This window comes from Mus pahari, chromosome 6 (genome assembly GCF_900095145.1).
Source record: "Mus pahari chromosome 6, PAHARI_EIJ_v1.1, whole genome shotgun sequence".
Lineage (NCBI taxonomy): Eukaryota > Metazoa > Chordata > Mammalia > Rodentia > Muridae > Mus > Mus pahari.
In genome coordinates this window covers 50,092,494-50,107,239 of record NC_034595.1, presented here as the reverse complement: position 1 = coordinate 50,107,239, position 14,746 = coordinate 50,092,494, and the positions used below count along the sequence as shown (strand labels likewise).

Genomic DNA, 14,746 nt, shown 5'->3' with positions numbered 1-14,746 from the left:
GTAGACCAGGCTGGCCTCGAACTCAGAAATCCGCCTGCCTCTGCCTCCCGAGTGCTGGGATTAAAGGCGTGCGCCACCACGCCCGGCTAGATCTGTATCTTGATGCTAGATAGTGCTCAGCACTTAACTGCTGTTCAACCCATGTTGCCGAGAGACAGCCTGCATGGCTGATGATCTAACTGAACACATCCTATTTTGTTCTCTTCTGGTTGCATAGATAAATACATTACTTTGTGAAAAGAGATAGTTCCTGAAGGAAAAAAGATGCCGTGTTCCTTTCACCTGTATATTATTATTTATATGACAATATAATGCTTTTATGTTAGTGTAAATGGCAGCTATGAAAAAATTATACATAAGCCTAATGCATTTATGTTTTAGACTATGAATATTTTAGGGGTCTCCATATAATTTTTGATTATGTAATTGCCAAAATTATAAGGCAAAAATTATGTAAGGCAAAATTACAGCATTTGTAATTATGGCAAAAAATCAAAAATTTTTAAAAGCATATTAAGGTGACTAGGTATTGTGGTGCTTGCATTTAATCCCAGTTTTTGGGATGCTGATACAGGAAGATTGAGAATTTAAAACCAGCCTGGACTACAATATCAAACTTAAGTCCAACCTGGGCTACATAGTGCAACGCTATCTCAACTTGAAATAAGAACAAAAATAAACAAACAGAAGCATACTGAAGCATTTGAAGATTAATGAACAGAACTTATCAAGGGGGGTAAATATTACTGTATTTGCTACTTATCTAAAGTAGAATCACCTGCTGAATTTTTAGAAAAAATTTCTGAATGTCAGTCACCTCCTTTACAAAAGGACTAAGCTGAACTGTTTCACAGTCTGATAGCACAAGTATACTGATGTGCTATGTAACGATCGCTGCCAGATCTAAAGTGTTTAATTTGTGGCATTTCTAAACTATACTGTCATATAGTAGTCATAGTAGTGATGACGATGACATCAGTCTCCAACCATGTTGCTGGCTCAGTTTTGTGCAAATACTGAACATTTTTATATGTGGTGGATTTTAAAACTAACACACAAGCCTAAGTCTAAACCAGAGCACCTCCACTATGAAGTAACTTGCAGGGTGTGTAAGAAGTAAAAGATAAACAGCATAACGTTAAAATAGTACTTTGTATCATTTATAAACAGTCGGTATTTGATCTGCAGAATGACTCTCATGTTTTAGTAAAGCTACCGTGTTGCATATTGATGCCACCATGCTGGGGTAATTTTCTTATTTTAAATTCAAAGTGATATTATTTCCTGAATGTTCACTTCCTTTAAGAAAACATGAAAGAGGGCTGAAGATGTAGTTCAGTTGCCAGAGACCTTGCCTAGCATGCATGAAGCCCTGGGTGATAAAACTAGGCATGGTGGCACATGCCTGTCATCCCAGTATTAGGGTCAAGGCAGTCTTCAACTACATGTGAAGTTCAAGGCCACCTTTGATTACATGAAGCCCTGTCTCAAAAAAAGCAGGGAAGGGGAAGAGGACCAAAATGTATCTGATTACTCAGTGAATAGAAATATGGTTGTAGAAGCTTTCTGAATGGTTGAATGTCAGATGGGTCTATCATTGAGAAGATAGTTAAGCAGTTGAGCTTTTATAAGTAGGCACATTGTTCTTCACTGGGCCAATTTTGCCCATTTTCTCAAATAGTTATTAAAGCATACAATTCTTACATAGATGTGAACCATCCAGCATTTATTACAACCAAGTTTCAACATGCTGTTATTTGTTTCAGGTAATCTTTGGTAAATCTAGCTGTTCAGAATTTTCAAAGGAAGCCTATACAGCCGTAGTATATCATAACAGGTACTGAATTAAAATATTTCTTTCAAAGTTACTCACTTCTTAGTGGCATTGTTAGCACTCACATTAGTATGTTTACCAAATGCTTTGTTGCACTGAACGTGCCAAATTCACAACTGACATCAGAATGACGATTTTCAGTCTGTAGATGCGCAGCTCTTCTTTGTAGACATGTCAAATATCAGGCTTTAGACAAGAACATCTTTTTAAAGTTCTGTATCTTCCTGTATAGTTACTGATTAGTGTTGGGACCTCTGGCCCTTTGATCTCTGCCTTATTATTTTCCTTAGATACTTCCTCATTTTCTTGAACTCTGCTCTCCTCAGGCTCCTTGCAGGGATGATATGTTCACCATCCCATGATTCTTTGATTTAGTAGCTCTCCAGGGTTAGTTCTGTGAAGAAATTGTTAATCTCGTCTTGCTTTTATTTTCTTCTTTCTGTATGTGTGAGAGGGGTAGTTATTGAATTATTTAAGGGAAAAGAATCACAAATTGTTCCTGTTGGATGAGCTGTTGCAGAGCTGTGTCACATGTAGGGCTGCTGCCGTTCATCGTCCCCCGCCTGCCCCTCTTTTACAGTCTTCTCGTGATGGTTTTGGTTTGTATTTTTCCTTTCATGAAGCAGTCACTATATATATGAGTTTCCTACAGCTTCTACTTGTTTTCTGCATTTCTAGCTTATTGATTATGGTTGTCAAATTTGAGATCTGTAATTTCTCTATCCACTGTAGATTATCTACATACTCGTCTACCTTTCCCTCTCTTTCAGTAGTAGCAATGCCCCTTCTCCTCTCGGTGTGACTCATTCACATCAGCTCCCAGACCCGTTCCACTTCCTCAGAATATGATCAGCTCTTGTCTCTTGCCCATCACAGTTGTTGGCTCCACCCTTCCTTTCCAAGTGAAGCCTGTACTTCCCGTGTAACAAGCCCCTGAGCTGTTCCCTGGTGCGGTTGGGTTGCAGTGCATGCCTTCTGCTCCCCTTAAAACTTCCATCTCTCACCTTCACTTTGCAGCCACAGTTCAGTTTTGACAACCATTTGAGATTTTCTGTTTGTAGTGACTTCACACTAAATACTAAATCTTTGCTCACAAATCTGTTATCTAAGTGATCTCTTTCTGTTGCATTCAATAAAAACGCTTCTGTTTTAGCATTTATATGGAACACTCCCAAATCATTTCCAGTCCAGACCTTTTGTGCTCATGTATCTTTTCATTGATGAGACACGCTGGCTTGTGTGTCCTGCCTTCCTGGTTTCCATGTTTGTCTTTACAACACTCTCTGTTTTTAATAATAATACTACCATTTTTCTGGTTCAGAATTTGACATCTTTGACATTCTCCTTCTTTTCTCTGGAATCTAATCAAAATTGTAAGTCGCACTATTTTCCTTCTTGTTTTTTGTGTTCTCTGTTTCTGGCCCTTCCTTGAACTTGTGTGTACTAAATTCTATACACTCTTTCAGGCCTGTATCAAATATCATATTTTGATCTCAAACTGGAAATAGTCTGTTTAACTTTGTTCTTGAAGTGCTTAACCTATGTGATCTCCATCAGGAGCTGACATTTTCTATGAAGGATTAGATATTGTATGATCCAAGCCTATTGCTACATACCATCTCTTGCAGTCACTGAGTTCTGCTATTATATCACTAAAGCACAGTAGTCAGTCAGTGATATTAAAGTAATGTGCTATGGCTGTGGTCTATTAAAAGTTTATTATGGACCCTAAAACTTCAATTTCATATCAAGAAATATTATTATTACAATAAAATTAATATTATGTTTAAAAAACATTTTAAAATATGAAACCTATTCCTGATCTTCAGGAATATAAAATTAGGTAGTGTACTGGGCTTTTTGACATCTCTGTCCACTTCATATTCATACTATATAGCTTTAAGGGAAATTACTGTCTTATTTATCTTTAAAACAACCACAAAAATAAAAATTTAGTCTAAATATGACAAACCAACATATTGTAGTCAGTAATTCTTATAGACACCTATACTGTGATTTCAGGGAGAAATGAAGAACCCAAATATTACATAACAGGAAAGATATTTCTATAAAACAGTAATTTCTACAATTTTCTCAGTTTGGCTGGGTCATTATTATTATTGTTTTAATTATTAGTGGAAATTATTAGTGGCAGTACTGCCTGACATTGCTTAGAAATCCAGGTTTTATAATCAGTGATGGTTGGTGAGCTTAGTAACAAGAGACATGCTTTTGAAAACGTTGACCAGGCATCAAACTCCCAGTTAGGGTTAGCTCTTTCTTGTTTCCTTATTTAAGGCCTAATTCCACTTAGTGTTTCTATGATCAACTCCATGCCTGCCAATGTAGTTTTGAGGCTTATTTGAACAAGAAGAGTATTGACTGATGGACATCTGAGAAAGAAAGTTACCTAGCAGTGTGGACAGCCTTCACTTTAAACGTGGTTGGAACCATGTGGCTTAGCTGTATTTCCACTGAGTATCATTCTGAAAGATGCTGAGAATGGAAAAGTGAGATGCCTCCATTGTATTCTGTGTTTTATTTCTATATCAAGAAATCCAGCCAGGATTCTATTAATGTGTCCCTTGAGAGAAGCCCTTTTGTTGAGAAGAAGCATCATGACCATCAAGCATGGCATTCTTTGTATTCATGTAATGGCTAGGAGCACTTCTATGCTGTTGGACAAGTTCAATTTTCAGGCTTTCTCTGATTTTTGTCTTTATTGTCTACTGTGTCAACAGTGGTCTGTTTGCTAACATTATTTATTCCTTTTAACAATGGAACATTTGAAAGAAAGCATTCTCCAGAGAGCCTAACTTAATGTTTAGGTATCTTTAGAGATATCCCTCCCAAAGGTTATCTTTGCTGGTACCCCAGCAAAAGGAAAATGTTTCCATATGGTATGACTTAAAAATATATACCCAGATTACTTTTCTGTGTAGTGGGTACCAAATTTGGTTCATAAATGTAGTTCAATGCCCAGTGTGATGGAGATCTCATTATCTAGATGGTAATTATTAATGAATTTTCAAATAGTAGGATGCCTCAGCTCATTCATAAAAACATTATGAACAATTTCAGAAACTGTTTGCTCCCTCATCTGGAAGTAGAAGTTAATTATTTAGAAATGAGGATGATGAAAAATAATTCCTAGGAGTAGAGAAAAAAAACTATGCATGAACCTAAGTTAATCTTAAAACCAGTCAGATAAGCAAATGCAGTCATTATCCATTTTAAACAAATTACTGACTACTGATTTTTGCTTTTATTTCTTTGTATGAAGGTCTCCTGATTTTCACGAGGAAATCAAAGTCAAGCTCCCTGCCACGCTAACTGACCACCACCACTTGCTCTTTACTTTTTATCATGTTAGTTGTCAGCAGAAACAAAACACTCCTCTTGAAACCCCGGTTGGATATACAGTAAGTCTTCCTGTTACTGTATAGTACGGGTGTTAGGGGATTGTAAATGTGTTAAAATATTTATGAAGTGGGTACTCCGTCGATGCTTCGTGTTGTCTGATTCTCCGTGATGAGAACTATAGCGTTCAGGAAGCATCCTCACCTCAGGTGCTCACTGATGGCCTTCGCTGCTTAGTAACTTTCTTGAAGGCTTGGGTGTTAGTTCTGATTGTTGGGTGTTTTCCCCAGACGCAGTATCAACATAATAGATTTAATGAGAGAAGGATTTGAATGAATAGAAGAAACCCATAGACAAGAAATGAAAGCCTTTGGATATTTAAAAACAAAAACAAAAACCCTAATTATGGCCATACTGCCAAGGTTAACACAGAGTGAAGGCCAATGCAAGGTGCTGTCATGCGCTTTTGTTGTAGAATTTATCCTTCAACTTAAATTTATATTTGATTCAACGTTTTTTGTCTCTTATGTTTGTGACAGAAATTATGGTAACTGCTAGGAAAAAATTATATTTATACTTTTATTTCCAGTATTCAAGGTTTTCTCTGTTTGAAGTGAAACTATTGTTTTTAAATTGATTTTGTAGCCTTTTCTAGAACCAGTTCTTCCTTGGATAATAAGGCCACGTACTAAATATTTCATGTTAAAATAGTTTTGGAATTTTCATGAATTAAATATCATCATGGAAGTAGAGCGCTGAAGGCCCATCGTTACTTAGGTAGTTACACACATAATGCCCGTTGATGTGAGCGAAAGTTGGCTTGAGTCACATTCTTAAAGCTGACTGTCCACATAAAGATTTCAATAACAGACACGTGTCTTTTTTATTTAAAGTGGATACCAATGCTGCAGAATGGACGGTTGAAGACGGGGCAGTTCTGCCTGCCAGTCTCCCTGGAAAAACCACCGCAGGCTTATTCAGTGCTTTCCCCCGAGGTCAGTGCCTTGCAGCGAGTTTTCACTCTCTAGACTAAATGAGAAAAGATACTGATAATAAAGATGTTTACCAAACAAAGATTTGCTGTTTCTTCTATGTGAATGCACATAATGGAGTGTTTTTCATTGATAATTACAATTTTTCTTTTGAAGTATGGTAGCGAACTAGTTCCTATGTGTCTAAGACAGGAGGATTGGCAGGAGTTTGAAGATAGCCTGGACTACATCATGAGTGTATAAACATGGTATTTGTTTACATACTGTAACTCAAGACTTTGAAAGAAGCATGTGTATAACAACCCACCAGGCTACCGCTCTGCCCCTCATACCTTGTTCTGTCACCCACTCTGCTCTCTCCATCCCACGGCCCTGTTCTTCCTGAGGCCTGTGCACTGCCCTCTACTGCCAGGGCCTCATCTCAGGCCTGCTTTCTTTTTCGTCAGTCACTCACACTCCTCTTCAGAGAAGGCATCTCTTGATTATTCTGCCCAAGAGGCGGCCACTACCTCCTGTCCTTCTCGCTCTGTCTTTTTCCTCCTTGTACTTTTCACTATTGTTAACTGAATGTTTATCTGTTTAACTTTTGCAAGGGTAGGATATCTGTGCGTATTCACAGTGGTACTTAGCTCATTGTGAACATCTAGGAAACACGCATGCTTTCTACCTCCAACCTTGTGTCTGTTTTCCAGGCACCTTTTCAGTTTCTGTGCATTGTTCTGCACAAACATGGCCTTTTTCCTAAGAGTAAATAATGCTTACTCTTTATTTGCTGTTGTTTTAAACAAATCATATTTCAGAAGATATTTAATATAAGAAAGTATATTTTGTGGAAATTAATTTTAAAGTGCAGAGCCAGTTTCTGAAGCAAGGACAGTGATTTTCTTGTAGGACCTGTGGTATAAATTCTCATAGAAGAACATGCAGACCACCTGCAGATACAAATGCTTATATAAAAGCATGCTAACCATCTGCAGATGTGGATTACATACATGAACCAATCAGCCAGTGCCGGGGTCCAGCCTTGACACAGGATCGGAGTTCTCAGCTGGAAGCAGGGATATCTGGAAGGTGCATAGTAAATAGACACAGACTATTTTTTTTGGGTACAAGCTGACAGGCAATTTTTCAAGGCTTAAAGTCTCCCTCTCATTCATATTCTCTCTCTCTCTCTCTCTCTCTCTCTCTCTCTCTCTCTCTCTCTCTCTCTCTCTCTCTCTCTCTCTCTCTCTCTCTCATTCGCAGCTTGGGGGCTGCACACCCTGCATTCCCCTGTGCACTCTGCTTTTCTTGAGCTCCCACATCCATACACACCCTTGTGTTCCCCTTTCACTCTTCACACACTCTTCACACACGCTTCACATTCTCTCTTCACTCAGTCTTCTCATTCTTCATCCACTCTTCACATGCTCTTCTCATGCTCTCTCTCTCTCTCTCTCTCTCCCTCCCTCCCTCCCTCCCTCCCTCTTCATTCGCTCTCCACATTCACCTTATATACTCCTCACTCGCTCTCTACTCGGTCTCTCACCTTTTTCTTGCCCCAGTCTTTTAATTATACTCCAAAAGCAGGTAGAAAAAATATATTGTATAATCATTGCCAAATCAAATTCAAAAGAATAACCACATCCCAGAAAAAAAAAAATCAAGAATTACAATTGTTCCCCAGTTTCAAGCTTGACTATTCCCAGGCCTATACCCAAAATAATAATAATTGCAAACTTATCATTATTTAAACTTTAGCTTATACCTCAGAGCTCAGAGCTCTGCGGCCAGCTACTTGCATTTTCTTGTGAAGCTCTAATGATAAATGACATGGGTAAAGCTGCCAGGCAGTAACCAGAAAGAATCAAGTTAACCTGTATGTAACTCAGTAGTTCTGCTAGCTTTCTGCTTCTACAGGACTCTCCTTAGAGTCCTGGTGTTTTGACTTAGTTTTACTAATATAAGATTTTACATATTCTTTTTTTTTAATTTATTTATTACTATATGTAAGTACATTGTAGTTGTCTTCAGACACACCAGAAGAGCATCAGATCTCATTACGGATGGTTGTGAGTCATCCTGTGGGTGCTGGGATTTGAACTCAGAGCCTCCGGAAGAGCAGTCGGCGCTCTTAACTGCTGAGCCATCTCTCCAGCCCCGATTTTACATATTCTATACTTGATTATCCAGGAACCACTTTCAAATGTTATGCAAAACTTATTTCATAACTTTAGTAGTTTTTGCCTTTCTAATAGTCCCAATGTTGGCTCTCTTTCATTTACTAATAATTTCATCAAACTTTCTTTGCGAGTCAAGCATTAATCTGGAGCTACCATTGTGCAGTTGTTACATTGTTTCCAAGATGAGAACACACAGCATGCACCTGGGTCATTAGGACTATGCTGTGCTGTGCCCCTTGCCTCAAATTTTAATTGTTTAAGAATCATTACATCAGGGAACATCTAGTTTCACAAAATTCACCAGAGCAGGAGAAAAAAGTAAGAAAGTCAGAGATAATAGAATAATTACGCACACCAAGGCCAACTGAAAAAGTCACGCACAAATGAAATCTATACAGCTCTTGTTCAGGGTTAAGGTTAGGAGAAATGGGAACAACTGTTTTTTTTTTTTTTTTTTTACAAAGAGCTGCTGCAAGCTACTGAGATGTCTCCATCCTGACCTACTATAGGCAGTCCCTTATTTCAGATAGATACCAGGTCCCCTGGAGGGATGTCTCCTGCTTCTCAGGGTCCCAGACACTATCCTTTCCTACAAGGAGCTGCCATGGGTTTCTGAGATGTCTGTCTCCATCCGGGACTCTTGCAGGAAGTCCCTGTCATTGTATGCTGGCTCCAGCATGCCATGATGAAACCCATTACTTTGTATACCAGAATTCCTGAAAAGTTAAACTTTTAAAATTGTGATAATACGCATTTTTAGTTTTAAATAATCTAGAAAGTATATTTCTTGAGGTGAGCCAAACACAGAAAGATAAGCACCAAATGTTCTCTCTCATATGCAGATAGCTTATAGTGTGTGTGTGTGTGTGTGTGTGTGTGTGTGTGTTTCAGTGGAAGTAAATACAGGTTAAAGCTTAAAAACTCAGAGACCAAGAAAGGATAAGCAGACTTGCTGAGGATTGTGGGAGAGGAGTGTGTGGGTGGACAGAAGGGCGTGCACAGAGGGGAGGCCCCTGGGGGAGCACCAACTGATACATGTTGCTGGAAAATGTAACACCTAGTTCCTCCCTCCCTCCCTCCCTCCCTCCCTCCCTCCCTCCCTTTTTCCTATGCTGAGTATCATACCCAGGGCTTTTACTTGCTAGACAAATGTACTACCATTGAGCAAAATCCCCAGCCCATTTGATGAATTTAAACGTTACTGATTTATTAGGTCTTCGTGTTGGGCTTTACATGTAACCATACTTACATACTAAGAAACTTATTTTTCTAACAAAACTAATTCTTTAATTTTACCTGGTAATTACTATTTAAAGCCCTTAAAATTTTTTTTTATTGTAGCTCTATTACTCTTCATCTTAATCTTTTGACTGTTTTCCTTTAAACACATATGTTCCTTACCCTGAGCCCATAAGCACCCTTTTTGTGGGGTACCACTCCCAAGGCTGAGTGAGTCAGCTTTGCACCTCTGTGGCAAATATGAGAGAGAGAATATGAAAGAAGTAAATACTACAGTGGCTTACAGCTTGTGTGCGTGTGTTGCTCTGATGTTGTGAGAAAGCAAAAGAACATCACAGCATTCCAAGGGAGGGAGCCGAGTTCCTCACTTGGGACAGAAGCAGAAGAGGGAAGGGTCCTGGACAAGGGAAATCTTGAGCATGCCCACACTGACAACACATCAAACTTGGGTCTGCCTCCTAGATTCCACCATCTCCTAATAATGCCATCTTCTTGGGAACAGGCTACTCAGGGGGATAGAAGCATCTGTCCCAGTCACTTCCCAGATGCCCATCACTTGGCATCTAAGCCTTCCGGGCATACTCTTTACCCAAACCACAGCAGTGCTCTTGGCTCCTACATGAACTGTGCAGCTGTGCTCCACTGCACATTTCTGCGCATCCATTTTTTTTTTCTGACTTACTTTTCTGATAAAGCAGCATGCCTAGTGATACCATTATTAATATAGGATGTCCCAAATTGGTCTCATTCTTGTTGACTACTGTTAGAACTTTAGAATGAGAAGACCTTACTCACTAATGTGTCCCAGCAGAGTGGAGACATCTGGCACATGCCCCAGGAGCCCTGTTTGTTAGGCTCGAGGGAGTAAATTCCTAGGAGACAGAAGTGTTTCAACCTGGAGCTAGATTTCGTTTTTTCTTTGTAGAAGTATAAAACTTGGTGTAGTTATTATTTGGACCTTAAAATAGTTTTGTTTGTTTATGCATGATGGATGTCAAATGAAAATACATTTGTGTTGCTTCATGATTTATACTTCTCGATGCTTATCTTAGAGATGTATCTCCATAGTCGTGAGAAGACCTGAGTATTAGATGTTTTAAATTTAATAGTGCTTGCACTACAGACAGTGATGACTTCCGATTTATTATTTTAGTTATAAAATAATATTTATACAAAATATTTTAATTATGTTATAATTGCTATTTAAATCTATTGATCCAAGAGCTGGAATGTTAATAACTTGCATCTTTTTATTATCTCCCCTATTCCATATTTATTTGCTTTTAAATTGCACTAAATTAGCAGTTTTTAAAAGATTGTTATTAAAAATGTACATAACATTTTTTAAAAGTACCCAGATATTTTGCTGCCAATTCTCAGACTGTAGACCTGTTGAATTTATAAGTATGTTATATATTTTACCTGCATATGTTTAAAGGGGAAAATATTTTTGAAAAATAAAGCTAGGTTCCAGACCTTTATTACTTGACTCAGTCGAGGGATTGAATCTCAACCTTCATGTGGGAATTTGAAATGGGACTACCGGCTGTACTAGGTTCTCTCTCCACACATAAAGGACCCACACATAAGGACGAGGGGCTGTGTTCTCCCTCATACAGTCCACTTGTTTTGGCAAGACTTCAAGGCTGTGTGGATTTCATCAGTCTCAATTGTTGGTTAATGGCTGAGGTATGATTGGCTTTGCTAGGTTGGGCAGAGTTCCCTCTTTTGAGTGTCTTTCTCTCACACCCAGTTCTGGATTTTTTAAAGCATTATATATATATATATATATATATATATATATATATATATATATATATATATATGAAACCTTTTGGGTGTTTGCTTGCTGAGGTTGCCAGCCCGTCTCTTCTTTCTCCTTTTAAAGTCTTCATGTTCAGTTTTTTAATGTTACCCAAGATTTTAGCTGTGTGTAGCAGGAAGTCCACTGTATATTCTTGCTTGTATTGAGGAGCTCCAGGGGAGTTGGGAGGAGGGAATAGAAGATAAATATGATCAAAATGCATTGTGTACATGCATGGAATTCTCAAAGAATAAATAAAAATAGTATTTCTATAGTACTTGTAGTCATGAAGCCTTTGCAAGCCTTTGTACACTCTGCTTGGTGTATTTCAGGTTCCTCTACCTGGTATGAAGTGGGTGGACAACCACAAAGGAGTATTTAATGTTGAAGTTGTTGCTGTTTCATCCATTCATACACAAGTGAGTTTTAGTATTTCTTTATAATCAGATTTCACTTAAGTGAATTGAACATATCTCACTTATGGCATTTCTGTTGTCTTGCCAGACTTTACGAATATAGGTTAGTTAAAAACAGATTTAGACTTTTTTTTTTATTAAGTGCCATTAAATACTTTGTCTTTTAAATGTGACTGATGTATTTTAAACAATTATGGCCTTTTTCTTATTTTTAATTTCTGGCACATGGCAAAATAGAGTAGTAAAGAAGCTCATTTTAAGTCAGAGTCAAGTTTCTCAGGTGGAAAATTTTTAGAGATCATTTGGTTCAGGTTTTTGACTCTGTTAGCAGTCAGGAGGTACGTTGTATAACAGCCTACGGGTTGAATTAATAACATTTTCAATGCAGACTTGTTCAAAATTAAAGATGATTTGCTATTAAATGAACATTAAAAGAATACTATAACAACAGTTAGCAGGCAGAGAAGTATCAACAAGGAATCTTAGAAGGCCAAAGGAAGCTCCTGAAGACTGACAGACTCGGGGGAGAGGACCCGTTGCTGTAAGAACATGTAGCTTAGCATTCTGTGGTGTCAGAGACCTGATTGCAGTTCCTACAGTTGGAGCATCAAAGTCACCACTGCCCTGCTGCACATCCTTCCCATCTAGCCCCAACCAGGAATATAAGAAAGAGCCTTTCAGGTCATCAAGCCCCAAATGACTACAGCTGACAAAGGAGTAGCATGGGTGGGAGAATTTAGTTCCTGTATTGTACCTTGTGAGAAAGAAGGTGGGGTAGGAGCTATGAGACTGCGAGCTAGTAACAGGTACTGCTCGATAACGTACCTGCCATGAGAACTGAGTTCCAAAAACTAGGCAAGCTCAACTTACAAGTGAGGTCCTCCATCACTCAAGGGTTCCTTGAGTGACTGATGGAATTTGAGATGGCAGTTTCACAACAACGAGTAAGAAGAGATGTATTACATTGGAAACAGTGTGTGTACTTGTTTGTAGCTTTTTGCATTATCAATTAATATGAGATATTAGTATTCTGTAGTTCTTGAGGTGGAATTGATATGGTTAGAATTGTTTAGTTCTTTGTTTGTTCTTTGTTTTAGGACCCTTATCTAGACAAATTCTTTGCTCTTGTCAATGCTCTGGATGAACACATGTTCCCGGTCCGGATTGGGGACATGCGGATCATGGAAAACAACTTAGAGAGTGAACTGAAGAGCAGCCTTTCGGCCTTGAGCTCCTCCCAGCTGGAACCAGTAGTCCGCTTCCTTCATCTTCTGCTTGATAAACTCATACTTTTAGTTGTTAGACCGCCTGTGATTGCTGGCCAAATAGGTAACTACATTTACATGGGATGAATCATTAATTTATAATTTATAATTCTGCATTTCTAACTTAGATTTAAAAAGAATCCTGATTTCTGTTTGCTGTGCTTGTTGTGGGAGGGGAGGGATGACTTGTATGTGATAGGAAGCAATAATATATTTATAGACTTTTACTCAAACTATCAAAACAAATTAATATTCAGTCACCAAATATTTATTAAGCACTTAGGATGAAACAGATATTCATTGACACTGTCCAAAGCTTGGCCCTGCTGCTAAGTTCTCACAGAGTAGTTAAGAAAAGCAGCCGGAAAAATAATCCTGTTACATTTTATAGAGCATACAGAGTATCCATTCTGCCAATAGATAGTCTTGTTACATTTTATGAAGCATACAGTGTAACATTTTGCATCTTCATCCATCTGTTATCCTCTGTTTCCTATAGCTCTTCTCTTTGTTTTCTCAAAATCACTATATTTATATTCTTTTGTACTCTGAAATATATAGTTGTTTCTCAATTTCACCCTTTCCAAATAAAAATCTTGGGAAGAAATTGAGCCAGAAAGAAACACTAGCTACTGTGTTATTAACATTTATTAATTGGTAGCACTAAGGATATGTCTGCTCAACATCCTGAGATATATATTCTTTTAAGGACACTTGTTAGTGGAGGAAGTTGTTGGTCAGGTACTCAAAGATGAATAGGAGAACTTCATAAGTACTCTTCATGGAGGAGACACAAAGGACTTGGGAAGCTGAGGGAAGACTTTTAAGGAATGAGCTATAAAGTAGAGGGTTGGTAACAAAAGGTGATTGATGTACAAAGGGGAGATAGAGGTAGGCTTTTCTACCACACTTTGGGAAACCAGGAAATATTAGCCTTTGAGAGATCTGGTTCCAATTAAGAAAGGAACATGACCAAATTTTACTTTTTTTTTTCCTTTTTTTGGTTTTTTTTGAGACAGGGTTTCTCTGTGTAGCCCTGGCTGTTCTGGAACTCACTCTGTAGACCAGGCTGGCCTTGAACTCAGAAATCCGCCTGCCTCTGCCTCCCAAATGCTGGAATTAAAGGCGTGCACCACCACTGCCCGGTCAAATTTTACTTTTAAAGGCACACTATCCAAGGGCTGAAGAGATTTCTTAGTGGGTAAAAGTGCAGTAAGTGTGAAAGACCTAAGTTCACATTTCCAAGACCCTATACACAAGCCAAATGCATAGAGTAGGTGTCTACAACGTCTGTATTACTTTAGGAAGTGGAAGTTGGAGAAAATGACTTCCTGGAAGCTAATGGGTCAGCTATTCTGGCACACACAGAAGAAAAACAACAAACAAACCCTGACTCAAAACAAACAAACAACCCCAGCTAGGCACTGGCTTTAAAGCCTAATAGTCAGGAGGCAGAGGCAGGTGATCAATAAGTGTGAGACCAGCCTGGTCTACAGAGTGAGTTCCAGGACAGCCAGGGCTTCACAGAGAAACCCTGACTTGAAAAAACCCAAAACAAACAAGGTAGAAGACAGTTAACTTCTGGGCTTACACATGCTGTCGGCATGCGTGCACCCTTCATAACTGTGCTGTGACGCACGTGCACCTGCATTCACATGCATGAGGGCACATGAA

The 14,746-nt window shown here is 38.6% G+C and overlaps 1 protein-coding gene across 7 annotated transcripts in view; it reads left to right on the top strand.

Annotated features, from left to right (window-relative positions):
* The window catches only part of Dock7 (dedicator of cytokinesis 7), a 205,822-nt gene that overhangs the window by 114,767 nt on the left and 76,309 nt on the right, over window positions 1–14,746 (top strand). For 6 of the 7 annotated variants that reach the window (XM_029540156.1, XM_029540154.1, XM_029540155.1 and 3 more), the window contains exons 16-20: window positions 1,767–1,837; window positions 5,118–5,256; window positions 6,088–6,189; window positions 11,724–11,810; window positions 12,905–13,136. In XM_029540156.1, coding sequence (XP_029396016.1) covers window positions 1,767–1,837; window positions 5,118–5,256; window positions 6,088–6,189; window positions 11,724–11,810; window positions 12,905–13,136 — 631 coding nt within the window. Of the gene's footprint in view, window positions 1–1,766; window positions 1,838–5,117; window positions 5,257–6,087; window positions 6,190–11,723; window positions 11,811–12,904; window positions 13,137–14,746 lie in introns of those variants that run through there. The other variant, XM_029540158.1, reaches the window with a different exon arrangement.